Source organism: Biomphalaria glabrata, chromosome 2 (assembly GCF_947242115.1).
Source record: "Biomphalaria glabrata chromosome 2, xgBioGlab47.1, whole genome shotgun sequence".
NCBI lineage: Eukaryota > Metazoa > Mollusca > Gastropoda > Planorbidae > Biomphalaria > Biomphalaria glabrata.
This window is the reverse complement of record NC_074712.1, coordinates 6,210,907-6,224,812: the sequence shown is the minus strand read 5'-3', so window position 1 is coordinate 6,224,812 and position 13,906 is coordinate 6,210,907. Positions and strand designations below refer to the sequence as shown.

Below are 13,906 nucleotides of genomic sequence, written 5' to 3'. Positions count from 1 at the left end.
TTTTTTTATTCTTTTGAGAGGGAAAAAAAAAGAATTCAATACGACAAGTTACTTAATCATGTTTTTTTTTTTTTAATGTTTGAAACCAAATTGAAACTTTTGTTAATTCCATTTTTTTTCTTCTTGCCACCTATCCCTTCCCCCCGAATCTCCCATTCTTTTTTTTTTTCAATTTTTTTTTAAAATCATGACCTTTCACCTGTGAACCTTGACATGATGCCTACCACCAACGCCTTCCTGTGTGTGTGTGTGTTTTTGTGTGTGCACCAATGGACCCTTCCAAAAATCTACCTCGACCTTCTCTTATTGGGGGTTGACACATCCTAGAAAGGTAATCTGGAAGACCAAATCATCCAAGCCAATCCGGTGTTGGAAGCGTTTGGCAACGCCAAGACCATTCGTAACAATAACTCGTCTCGATTTGTAAGTACTAATGTCATTGTGACCTGTTACCCCCTTAACCTTGGGGGCGATGCTGTCAGCTGCTGACCTATTTTTGTTTGTCAACCTGTTAACCTCCTGTTTTTCAACTGTTAAAATCCCTATTAATGTTTGATTAATATTTTAGTGAAAAAAAATAATAACACATAAGCTAGATTTTTATTGTAATAAAAAACACAATTTATTTATATTACCTTTTATTTTAATATAACTATAAAAGTCTTTTATAAGTTATATTAGCTCTGTTTAATGATTACAAAGTCAATTTACTATTTTCAATGTCTATTATTTAATTAAAATCATTTAACCATAAATTATAATGTTGATTAGCTAGATAGTATCATAACTATTTAGCTTTACGTTTTTTAAGCCCATTTTCTCATCTTTCCACGTTAAACGCCTTGAGATATCACTCTAGTTTAAGCTCGAATAGTTAATAAAGTCTTAACACCAAATAAATAGGTCTAGAATATATTTAGGCTAGTAATTGTTCCTTAATGCTTGTACAACAGATATGTTAGCATGTCACGCCTATTTCAGGGTAAATTCATCCGTATTCACTTCGGTACCCAAGGCAAAATCGCTGGTGCTGACATTGAAACATGTAAGTATGCTGTCGTGAGGAGGTACTTCTAGATCAGAATGCGCCATCTCGTAGAACTGATAAAAGAATCAAACATTTATTAGATTCTTTTATTGAGTATCTATGTGTCAATACATAATCATGTCTCTATAACAAGTTCGTCACATAGAAAAGAAATGAATAAAGATGCGCATTGTCTTCTATAAAATTATTCAAATTACTGCTACCTCAATTTAAACCAATTTCGCATGTCTTTATTTTTCCTTGTATATTATTGCGTCGTGGTGTATGCGACAATTAAATGTATTTAAATAATCAACAAAAAGTCACCTCTTGGTTATGATTTCAGATCTGCTCGAGAAATCTCGTGTGACCTTCCAGCAGCCAGCCGAGAGAAACTACCACATCTTCTACCAGCTTCTCACACCAGCCATCCCAACACTGCACGGTAGGTTGGATTCCGGGCCTATTGGTTCTATCTGGCTTGCTTATTAAAAGAGTACTACTGGAAAAAACGCTTCGACAAATAAACTTATCACATCCTTGTTCTATGGAGCTTACATAACAATCAGAATAGATTGTGTACAAAGAGTTCTCTTTATTTGTGTTTTAAGAATATCGAGTGGGTGTCTATAATGGATTATTCTGTAAAGCATACCTTCAATTTTCATGCACTTTGGTAGAGATGCATTTAGAAAAAATATTTTGGAATGAATGCATTGTAGTAAAAACAGTTTTCATTTAAAATTATTAACTATACTTTAGCATAACTTTAAACAAATTCCTATATCTTCTTGTACTCTACTCGACATTGTGATCTCTCTTAGAAATATATTGAAGCTAATCATTAGCTCCCTTTTTTTGTAAAATAGTCATCTATTTAGAGAAACATAAAACCATTTCGATTGATTATTGGAATGAGGATGAGAAATCTTAAAACGTATATTTTAAAGACACTGAACTGCAATGCAGTCATTCCAAAACAGTTCTTCTAAAAAGAACTTATTAATGCTGTTAAAATTTTAAAAAATCTCTACCATGTCACTTGCCCCTCCCCACTCAGGCCGCCACTGTTCTCCGCCCACGTCTGCATTACGACAAAAACGAAAGTATTACCGATTCGGTTGATAAATATCGACATTTAATAGTGTTCTAAATCTACTGATTTTGGCCCTTAGTTTCACTCTGACCCTTCTTTTTTTTTCCCCAGAGAAACTGCTTGTCAGCCCCGATCCCGCCCTGTACGCCTTCATCAACCAAGGATCCCTTATTGTCGATGGTATTGATGACTTGGAGGAGATGAAAATCACAGATGTAAGTTGGACGGACATCCACTGGTTCTACTTATGTCTGATGTTTTATCGGCGAGCCCCCATTTGTTAATACCAAAGAGATAGATGCCAGTAGATACATTTGTCCTCTTTGCTTTAGTCTATTTTAATATTCATAATCACCTTTTTTTTCACCTTTACCTTTAGTCTTTTTGAAACGTTGGGGCATCACACAAGATCTGTTAACCTTCTTCCTCCATTCCTTTCTGTCTTTCGCCTTGGATAGAATTTGTTTCAAAGACGGGCCTGCTCATTCCTTTATATTGTCTTTCCATCGCTTTCTCTGTCTGCTTCTTGTTATTTTAACTGGTTCTGTTCCCCGAAAGAAGGTCTATTTAAGTCATGTGATATGATTTTAAGCCATAGAGTTTAAGCGTGCGTTATTTGACACTATTTAGCAGGTCACTTTTTTGTATGCCATAATGTTCTCGCAATTACCAGTCCCCTTTTTCTCTTACCTTCTCCTCCATTTCTCTTACCTTCTCCTCCATTTCTCTTACCTTCTCCTCCATTTCTCTTACCTTCTCCACCATTTCTCTTACCTTCTCCTCCATTTCTCTTACCTTCTCCTCCATTTCTCTTACCCTCGTATCTTATAAGTAACAGATGTAAGCTTAACCCTTTTCATAAGTTCCTTTTGAAAAAAAAAACCTTCAGTAACTGGCCTATGTATTTATTGCAGGACGCTTTTGATGTTCTGGGCTTCACTCAAGAGGAGAAACAATCTCTGTACAAGTGCACTGCCGCCATCATTCACTTCGGTGAAATGAAATTCAAGCAGAGGCCCAGAGAAGAGCAGGCCGAAGCTGACGGCACTGCCGGTAAAGAATTCATTTCTAGTCTAATGACCCCAACACTATCATTTCTTAGAGGAGCCCATTTTTTTTGCTTTTCGTGTAGCTATTGTTTTTAAGTCAGACGCTAAATAGAGGAACATTTGTATGTATTTCCTTATTTTTCGATATCCAGAGGCTGAGAAAGTCGCTTTCCTTCTTGGTATCAACGCTGGAGATTTGTTGAAGGGTCTCCTGAAACCAAAGATCAAGGTCGGAGCTGAGTACGTTACACAAGGACGTAACTTGAATCAAGTGAGTTTATCAACAGAACCTCTGTATGAACAATGTTCTCTCTTATATCTACACATAACAATTCTGGCCTTCTAGTATTTCTACCTTTTCCTAGCGTAATTTTAATAAACCTTCTGGAATGAACCAATGTGAGATGAGACCACTCTAACATATTTTAAATAAAAAATATTGTAAATAAACTTATTGAAATACTTTGAATAAACTTACTTATAATGTATTTATTTTAAATTAGTCTACTTTAAAAAAGAACCCACTATTTTTTAATTGCTTATTTTAAAATGAACATTATATTAGAAAATGAATTACTTTCAATTTACAAGGGGTTTCTGTTCTTCAACAGGTTACCTATTCCGTGGCTGCCTTGGCCAAATCTCTGTACGACCGCATGTTCTTGTGGCTGGTCAAGCGTGTCAACAAGACATTGGACACCAAAAACAAACGCCAGTTCTTCATTGGTGTACTGGACATTGCCGGCTTTGAGATCTTTGACGTGAGCTGCGTTATATCTTTATATATCCAAGTCCCTCATCCAATCCTTATTTTTTATGTGTGTTTAATTAGCCAACAGCTGACAAGGTATTTTCTTCTCTGTAGTTCAACAGCTTCGAGCAGCTCTGCATCAACTACACCAACGAGCGTCTCCAGCAGTTCTTCAACCATCACATGTTCATTCTAGAGCAGGAAGAATACAAGAAGGAATGCATCGACTGGGAGTTCATTGACTTCGGTATGGACTTGCAGGCCGCCATCGATCTGATTGAGAAGGTAATTGACTGATGTTTCATTTTCTGTTTTTTTAAAATCGAGAGAGACAGGCAGACAGACAGACAGACAGGCGTAATACACATATATATATATACATGTTAGTGTTCATGTCTCGTGAATTCATAAAAATGAAGGCTAATCTTAGAGTTAGCTTCCGTTCTGAGGAGTCGTGAGTTTGAAACTCTAGGACCTCTCTTAGTCAGCCCAATTTAACGGGTGCACATTTTTAATAGTAAAAGTGGTTGGTCATCGTGATGGCCACATGACACCCTCGTTAACCATCGGCCATAGTGACATCTGCCTCAAGAGGCCTGAGAGTGAAAGTTTAAAAAAAGAAGGTCAAAAAATTTACATATGTCGGGTCAGAGTTGAAGATATTCTCCGTCATAGTCTAAACCTCCCTCAGGTCGACTGGGGAAAGCAGCAGACAGGATATGAACCCGGGACTATCGAGACTACCAAACAACTGTCCATCGCGCATACCACAGACATCCATCCAACATTACTATTCATTTACTAAAGTTATATATAAAATACTAATGTATGTTAGTACATTTTTTTTTCAGGATTTGTTGTTTTTTATAATGCCTTTAAAAAAAATTTTCTTTATTTTCACTTAGCCCATGGGCATCTTGTCCATCCTGGAAGAAGAGTGCATGTTCCCCAAGGCTGATGACAAATCCTTCTTTGAGAAGCTGAACAACAACCACTTGGGCAAGTCCAAGAACTACGGCAAGGCCAGCAAACCCAAGAAGGCTGGTGTCGCCGAGGCTCACTTTGAGCTGCATCACTACGCCGGAAGTGTAAGTTACCACACCCTTCCGAGTAGAAACCACATTTCATTTGTAGAAAAAACAACAACACTTTATTAATTAGGTGTAGTAATGCCTTGTTCTATTGCGTAAGGATCGTTCAATAATGAAACCACTATGGTTTATGTCGTAGGGCGTTTCTTTGTGTGATTAAATTCTCTTATTCATTCAAAGGCCACCAATTTTAATGTATAGATAATTAGATATACATCTCTTTAGGTGTAGACATGTTCTTCGACACAGAACTGGTACCCTCGATTCGTCAAACAATTATGTTTTTTTATTATTATTATTGAGTCTAAGCAGCTCTAATTTGTACCTAAAGTAAATTTAATTAAAAAAATGAAAGTCATTGTAGCTGGTCATTATACTGATCAGCGTTAATCTCTCGTAAACTGTCGAACATAGAGATAATCTTTATATTATTGATCCCGACGTCTGGTCTGCTATTGTACTTTTTACTTTACTTTTTATTTTTCCGTTAGACGTTGTGTGTGTTGGTGACTATTACCAACAGACTTCTTCATGCATGAGTTTGTGTCTTCTACTTCTAGGTGCCCTACAACATCTGTGGCTGGCTAGAGAAGAACAAGGATCCACTGAACGAGACTGTGGTTGAGCTGCTTGGTCAGTCCAAGGAGCCACTTGTGTCAATGCTGTTCGCCCCACCAGAAGGTGCCGGTAAGAAAGAAAAAAATTTAGATTTTTTAAACTTTTACTAAACATATCGTTGATTTGCAATCGAAAAAAAAATGTATTTTGTCAAAATTTTGTTTTAACTTTCGAAATGAGAAGAAAATTAGTTAAATGATTTTTAAAATTTGGATTTCTACCACTAGTTATAAAATTATCATCTAAAGAATTGAGATTTAATTTGTAGTTATCTTTTAAATAAGACTCACAATTTAACGTCGGAGCTTAACATAATTAAAAAAAAATTAAATTACATACATTTTTTATGAAGTTATAAATATAACAAGAAAAACGTTGCTCCATTTCTAAAATTAGCTCTAATTTTCATGAACACTAGTATTTTATTGATAGTAAATGAAACCATTCTTGCGTAAGTTTTAACTTTAATCAATTTCAAATATTTTCAAAATACTTTCTATTTTCCAAATTCAGATAATAATATTTATTGTTTTGATTAATATACTTATGTTCTATATTGAAGTTTGTGTTTTTTTTTCTCACGATAATTGTTAGTATTTACCTTTCAGCTAATTATTATGATGACATTTTTTTTTTCACTTTTGTTGTCTTTTCTTTTAATGCTATGTCATACATGACTCTTTTTTTTTTTTGTTAAACATGAAACTCATTGTTTTTATCTTTTTCTTCCTCTTTAATTGAATCCAATGTTTCGGTGATTACACAAACCGAATTGTTACCGAAACATAACAATAATTAACTTTAACAAAAAAAAAACACAACAAAAAAAAAAACCCAACTAAATCAGGAGAAGATGGTACCACCACAACAAAAGTAACACAGAGAAAGAAAGGTGGCAGCTTCATGACTGTGTCCTATTTGCATAAGGTTAGACTCCTTGGGCATGAAAAGTCATACTTCTAACACCAACAAAGTCTCTTAACTTTTTGTTCTAAATATAGCGACGTGGAAAGTCAAGGGACTTAACTATCTTGATTTGCCAGATATTAAAGAAACATAGACGTTGCTTTTACTAAAAAAAAAATAATTTTGGTGTTATAAATTTTAGAATACATTCTACTTATTTTTCGAAGATTGAGTCCGGGATTCTGAAAACCTTTATATCTGGCATGATTAACTGCAAATGTATTTTATTTCAGCCGCGACTTGAAACAGCGCAGAGCTCCAGCGTACTGCATCTGTTCATCTTTCTGTATTCTTCTATAACACCCCTTATATCTTGCAATGTCACCTTCTCTCTCACCAAAAGCTATATTTTGTTGAGTGTGTCGGTATCACGCCCGCTTGGGCTGAACCTTCTTGGGTTGTGCCCTCTTTTTTAAAAAAATAAGTGTTGCCAAATTTAAACCAATTTGTTTTCCCCCCTGACATGGTCGAATCGCAGAGGGAGGTGACGGAAAACAGAAGAAGAAGAAGTCCACCGCTTTCCAGACTATCTCCTCTGTGCACAAGGTATAAAACCAACCCGCCCCTACTGCTCAACCCTCCACGAAAAGCATGACGCCTACCTGAGATGTGAACCGGATGACAACCCCCCTCACCAACCAACAAACCCAACCTTTGTGTGAACCTTAGCAAAACCTTTTTAAATAAAAACCTTCCGAGAACACTACCCCCCAAACAAAAAATTGTTTTGCAGTGATTTTATTTTGTGTGGTTCTTACCCAACAACCTCCCCCCCCCCCCCAACCCAACTATTCCTTGCTTGCTTACCATTTTAGGAGATTTAGAACCACAACCCTTTTACCTTTAACCTTTCCTTAATCTCATCGAACATTTACACAAAAGTAGATTACAACCCAACCCATTTGTTTAATTAGCCATACATGTGTAATTAGGAGCATGCTTTTTTTCCCCTTCCACTTTTTTTTTTGTCAATTTCTTCTGTGGTGAAATCATCACCTTTCTATGTCTTATTATTCTACAAAAAACTCGTAAAAATTCATGTTCTTATTATAGTTGAAAATACTTTGAATACTTTCAAATATTTTTTTTTACTACATTAGAACAAGATCATAACAATAACATAAAAAAAAACTTTAAATAACAATAAATAACTATTTATTATGTCAAATATACACACCATTCTCTGCAATAACGAATTCATACTTTTTAAATGTTAAATGTAAATTTGAGTTTTATCCTTATCTCCCGACCTTAATCTTTCTTCAACCTTCTATTTATCTGTCCAACCCAGATCTAATCAACCTTAGGAGTTAGTATCTTAACTTTTCCATTTAGATAACTTTTATGACTTCCAATGTTTTGTGTTTTTATAAAAACAAATGGATTTCTTTTTAGTCGCACAAGAGTTGAAACCACATTGTTTGATACACCCTTTTTATTGTGTTTTTGTTTTCGGTTTTAAGTTTGGGAACCGAGTCGGCGCTTGCAATAATGAGCGATAACAATGAAACGCAATATATTTAAATATAAGCACGAGTAATTTGTTTTGATGGGAGTACCTGTGTTCATCGCCCACATTGTTAGCGCCGGCACTGTTCTCAGATCTTACCATTTATATCTTTAGCTAAAAAAACAATATGAGTATAACCTATTTCTTCTTCTGCTCAGATATAGTAATAATATCGTTTAATATATGATAACATTTTTATTAAGTCTAGACTGTCTATAAAGAATCTTATATACATTAGCCTACTGACAAATATATATGTATACAGAGAGATAGAGTTCTTATATGTTTAATCTAAATCTATTGCGTAAAGTACTATAAATAGCGACAGTTTTTAAACATAAATTACAATATCTAATATTATTACAGTTTTTAGGTTTTGTGTTTTAAAAATGTTAACAGTTTGTTTCGTTCCCTTTCTGACCATGATGTAGGAATCCCTGAACAAACTGATGAAGAATTTGTACAGCACTCACCCTCACTTCGTGCGTTGTATCATCCCCAACGAGTTCAAGCAGCCTGGTGAGTAGATGGTTGGAGCAAACTAAAGTACCCACATCGCTACATTCACGGAGAACTAGAATTACCTTCTTGTTATCAAAAGGGTGGGGGGGGGGATCTCTGGTCAGGTCGGGTGTTGGGATTGGCTATGTAAGGAACATCTGTTAAAATGCTACAGAATCGCCTCACAGGACCAAGTCTTCTTAATATAGCTGACTGAATAATACCTGGTAGAGTAATGTAAAAATTTGTTGGGGGGGGGGAGATCTCCGGGGGGCCTCACTGATAATCTTGTCTTTACGATGTGTCGAGGGCGGTGTCACGAGTGGGTTGGGTAGTGTATTTTTCGTTCTCTCTGCTATGTAGTTTTTTTCTCTGCTCTTGGATCTTGTGCGGGGTGATTGGGGGGGGGGGGGGGCGTGTGTTGTTTTGATTTTGTTTTGTTTGGATTTGTTCGCTACTTCATAGGGTCCGGTGACATTTATTGGTCACTCTTTGGTCTTGAGGCAGTTCACCCTCGAAAGTTAACTGAAACGGGCCGTGTGTTTTGTCCGTACACGATTCTTTGTTTAATCTTAGGAATATTTTTACTTTTTTTTTCTTGGGTCGTATTTCTGTAAGACTTACGGACCCCTGGTTAGATGTGTGAGTTGCTGGGAGCCAAAGTTTTGGAGGACGGTGGATATTAAATTCTCTTACAATTGTAGTATGATTGGATTGTTAAAACGTAAGGTGTGAATTGGTTGTTACGATCTTTATTATTTCTAAAGTTTTGATAACATAACCAGTATTATATGTAATACCATCACTATCGTCTTCCACATAAACTGTAAATAGCCTTAGTATTAAATATTGTATCTGTACATTAAACGAGTTCTCCAGTCATTACATTGACAGTCATTTATCACGCTATTTTATAGTAATGTCAGGGCCTGGGTAAACGAGCCAGGCTTAAAAAAAAAACCCCTGACAGGCGGTTCTTATGAAAACCCAAGCTTGATTTGTGTCTTTAACAATTATCATGGGTACATTAACGCGGGATAACATATAGAAATATGTATTCAAGGGGATTCGATGTCAAGACTCTTGGTACTGGAAGCATAGTCATTCAGCACTACTCAACCACTGCGTGATATCTCAAGAGTGAATGGTTAAAAATGTCAAAATTTACTTCTTGACTCAGACCGTGATCATTTAGCACTTTTTAATTACTTTTTTTTTTTTTTTTTTTTTTTTTTTTTTTTTTTAAATTAACGAATACAAACTTCAATTTGTTACATACATTTAGTAACCAGTCAACGATCATGCACTTTTCATTCTACAATACCATGAAGTAACATCTTACAATATGTTTCTAAAATGTTTGTTTTATGTGTGCAGGTGAGATCGACTCCCACCTGGTTATGCACCAGCTCCAATGTAACGGTGTACTGGAAGGCATCCGTATCTGCCGTAAAGGTTTCCCCAACAGAATCATCTACTCTGAGTTCAAACAACGGTAAGTTGAACTTGCAATATATTTAAGGGGCGAGAATTCTGTTCGCAAACCAGTTGTGCTACATGATCGTTTTACAATAAGTACCATTATTTACAAAGTAAGGTACTGTATGCAATCCACTGAGACATCAAGATCTACAGGGCTGGTGATGTAATGGTCATCCGCTTATGTAGCTCACGATTAACAAGGGTGTCATGTGTCCAGCACAACGACCAAATGCTTGTAAATTTCCCTTACTCGCTTCTGGCCGAGTTCCTCAAACTGTCCCTACGTCGTGACCATCTGCTTGGGCCCAAACTTGAACAGAGTAGTGCAAAAAAATTAGCACCACCACTTTAAACAGAAATCCGTATAACTAGATCAAATATAAGCATAACTAGTTTAACAAATGCAACCAGTAAAGTAAAGTAAAGTGCTAAGAAAAGCTAAGCGAATAATAGTGCTAGATGCTAGATATTGATACGATATAGATACACATATAAGAATACTTTTGTATTATGTTAAGCTACGTATAATCTTATAAAATATGTGAAGGCACAAACTAAGCAAAGATTAAGCAAAACAATTTATATTCGACCTTCCGGTTTACAGTTACTCCATCCTGGCCCCCAACGCCATTCCACAAGGCTTCGTCGATGGCAAGAAAGTCACTGAGAACATTCTCTTGGCCCTCCAGATGGACCCCGCTGAATACCGTCTTGGTACAACAAAGGTAAATATGAGACGCTATTCGGAATATCAAATACAATCTTGAATATAAAAATTGTAGTTTAGTTTTCTCTGTTATTCATTGAAATCCTAAAAGATGCTTAATTAGTTCCATACTCAACAGAAGAAAGAATGTCCCCGATTGCTTTCTTGTTACTGATAATGTCCTGTAGTATTATATCAAGCTGTATATGACTGAGAAGATCAAAGCATTGTTTTAATGTGGTGAATCGAGATGTTGGTTTGTTATGAGACTAGATTTGAACTGTGTGCTGTTCTTCATCCAGGTCTTCTTCAAGGCTGGTGTCCTGGGTACCCTTGAGGACATGCGTGACGAGCGTCTGTCCAAGATCATCTCCATGTTCCAGGCCAACATCCGTGGCTACCTGATGCGCAAATCTTACAAGAAACTCCAAGACCAGAGGTAAAATCATAATAGAAAGTGTCTATCTGCTTTTATCTTTTTCTACATAGGTTGAAACGTAAAGTAGTGAAACAAATAAGTTATCATTATCTTAATTCAGGCAAGTCATAAAAAAAGGATCAATCTAGCAAACAAATCTTTAACTTGTTGTTCTGTGTTCTTCAGAGTCGGCTTGAGTGTGATCCAGAGAAACATCCGTAAATGGCTGGGACTGAAGAACTGGCTCTGGTGGAGACTCTACGTCAAGGTCAAGCCTCTCCTGAACGTCGCCCGCGCTGAGGACGACATGAAGAAGAAAGAGGAAGAGCTGGAGAAGACCAAGGTCGAGCTGGAGAAGACTGAGAAACTCCGCAAGGAACTTGAGGAACAGAACGTCAGTCTGCTCCAGGTACGTGTCAGGCTCTTGGGAACGTGGGCATTGGGTTGTAGAAGCATACACATATATTGGACACAAATCCTCTTTCCAAATACAGTTCAATAAGACTCAAACCCCAAATGTATTCAAACTTTTTAAAATGGAAGATTGAGCTCAAAGCTACGTTTGAGTCCAGACCAGTCGTTATGGAAGGCCTGAACACTTGCAACGTCACAACCTCTGGGCAGTTTAGACCAATAGGTTGTGCCGTTGCAATCAGTTTCAATAACGATTGATCTTTTTTGATGAGACATCTTTTGTGTGCATAGAAAAAGAAAAATTTGCTATCTTTCGTAAATTGGAACTGCTTAAGTCGTCGCATCTCAGATATGTGTTTGCTACGATTCACACAGGGAACGTTTCTCCTCAATGAAAAATCATTTTTCTTCTTCTTCTTCATCGTTCTCATTGTTATGTTGGAGTGTTCATATGACTAAACCAATACATGAGATGAACTGCGCAGTGGTTTCCAAATCAGGGAGCTCTCCATATAGTTTTCTTTCTATTGGGGTGATTTGGGGCCAATGTCTTATACGGGCCTCTTGGTAGAGAGAGCAGTTTTGGAGGACGTGGTCGGCATTTTCTGGTGATACTCCACATGGGCAGATTTCACTGGTTCCAATTTTGAGCTTCCGGAACATGTGTTGTCGCATTCTGTTGTGTCCGGTCCTGAGTCGAAAGATTAGACGTTGGTCTTGTCGGGATAGCTTATAGTAAGCATCATCTTTCTTGTGATTTGGATGGGAGCTCGTCCATTTCTCATTTATTTTATCTACAATTAATTTCTTCTGGATAGAGTGCAGAGTTTACTTGTGAGTTTGTTCTCCCACTCTTGGCGAGTGTGTCAGCCTTCTCATTTCCTGCTAGTTGTATGTGAGCTGGTATCCATTGAAAAATCATTAATGGTATACATTGTATTAGATACAACAACATTTTTCTAGGACTAATTCGTAAAAGTGCTCCTTTTTCCATAGTGCCAATAGAGCATGGAAGGGGGTTCCTAGAACCAGCTTGTAAACTCAATGACGTAATAAAGATTAAGTCTCTAATTAACAAGCACGACTAGATGAACGCATGGTAAAGAACAATTATATCATCTATTTTGAAGGAACCACTGTAATCTTTAGGATAAAGGTGTTTTAAAAGGGCTTCGTCTAACTTTATATTTAGGCGCCTGATTGTAAAAATACCCATTCCAGTTGTAAAGAGTAATAACTCTCTCGAGTAGTACGTAATTATCTTCTCTTTTGACAAAAACGACTGTTGATAATTTTGTAAGATATAGAAGATGGTAAATAGAGATTTAGTCTTAACTATATATTTAGTCTTAAGATTGTATAAAGTTGGTTCCGATTGTGAGCAGTATTTTGGACGCTCATCTCTTTGCGTCTCCCCACAGGCCAAGAACGATCTGTACATCCAACTCCAGGCCGAGCAGGACAACTTGATTGACGCCGAGGAGAAGATTGAGAAACTCATCTCCCAGAAGGTCGAGTACGAGCAGCAGATCAAGGAGATGGAGGAGAGGCTCTTGGATGAGGAGGACGCCGCCGCCGAGCTGGAAGAAAAGAAAAAGAAGATGGAAGCCGAGAACAAAGCTCTTAAGGAGGACATCGAAGACCTGGAGAACTCTTTGGCTAAGGTAAGAAACCCACTCATCCTTAATGGGAAATTGTATGTACCAAAAGAACGTAAAATAAAATAGTTGCTAGCACTTTTTTTAAGGCTGCTTTTTACTTCTGAACTAGTCTTGCTTGGTGCCCCAACGGTCCAACAGACTAAGGGATAGGTAAAGGTAAAGCACTGTAATAAATCACTCCGCATGGTCTCAAAATCGAGTCTAGGTGAAATGGTGAAAGCTTAAATTTTAAAAATAAGATTCTACGCCGTTTCTAATCTTCAAAATTTTTACGAGAAAGTTTAAAGCTGTCTGATATTGTGCCGGCAACACAACACCCTAGTCAATTGTCGGTTTTTTAAATAGATAAGCGTAGTGTTAACATCCTTAAAAATGAGTCTTTAGAGTAAAATTAACTAATGAAAAGTTCAAAATATGAGAAAATGGATATTTCTAAAAAAGTTAAAATTACTAGAAATGATAGGAAGAATCTATTCCATCTTATAAAACAAATTTCTTGATGAGAAAAGTATTAGCTAGACCAGAGGTGGCCTTAGCACTGGATTCTGGGCAAATGCTACATGCGGGCAACGAATATTTGTACGACGTGCTGACGGTGACAAATAAATTCTCTTTA

General features: G+C 36.8%; 1 protein-coding gene across 14 annotated transcripts in view; it reads left to right on the top strand.

Annotated features, from left to right (window-relative positions):
* Window positions 1-13,906, top strand: part of LOC106056126 (myosin heavy chain, striated muscle-like) — a 54,869-nt gene that overhangs the window by 18,736 nt on the left and 22,227 nt on the right. For 7 of the 14 annotated variants that reach the window (XM_056018864.1, XM_013212825.2, XM_013213383.2 and 4 more), the window contains exons 8-23: window positions 982-1,045; window positions 1,374-1,472; window positions 2,235-2,338; window positions 3,038-3,176; window positions 3,325-3,443; window positions 3,784-3,933; window positions 4,038-4,208; window positions 4,829-5,011; window positions 5,575-5,701; window positions 6,480-6,559; window positions 8,540-8,627; window positions 9,987-10,104; window positions 10,696-10,816; window positions 11,100-11,236; window positions 11,402-11,624; window positions 13,051-13,293. In XM_056018864.1, the coding sequence (XP_055874839.1) occupies window positions 982-1,045; window positions 1,374-1,472; window positions 2,235-2,338; window positions 3,038-3,176; window positions 3,325-3,443; window positions 3,784-3,933; window positions 4,038-4,208; window positions 4,829-5,011; window positions 5,575-5,701; window positions 6,480-6,559; window positions 8,540-8,627; window positions 9,987-10,104; window positions 10,696-10,816; window positions 11,100-11,236; window positions 11,402-11,624; window positions 13,051-13,293 (2,166 nt within the window). Of the gene's footprint in view, window positions 1-327; window positions 424-981; window positions 1,046-1,373; window positions 1,473-2,234; window positions 2,339-3,037; window positions 3,177-3,324; window positions 3,444-3,783; window positions 3,934-4,037; window positions 4,209-4,828; window positions 5,012-5,574; window positions 5,702-6,479; window positions 6,560-7,076; window positions 7,145-8,539; window positions 8,628-9,986; window positions 10,105-10,695; window positions 10,817-11,099; window positions 11,237-11,401; window positions 11,625-13,050; window positions 13,294-13,906 lie in introns of all 14 variants that reach the window. The other 7 variants (XM_013213676.2, XM_013213523.2, XM_013212902.2 and 4 more) reach the window with 3 other exon arrangements.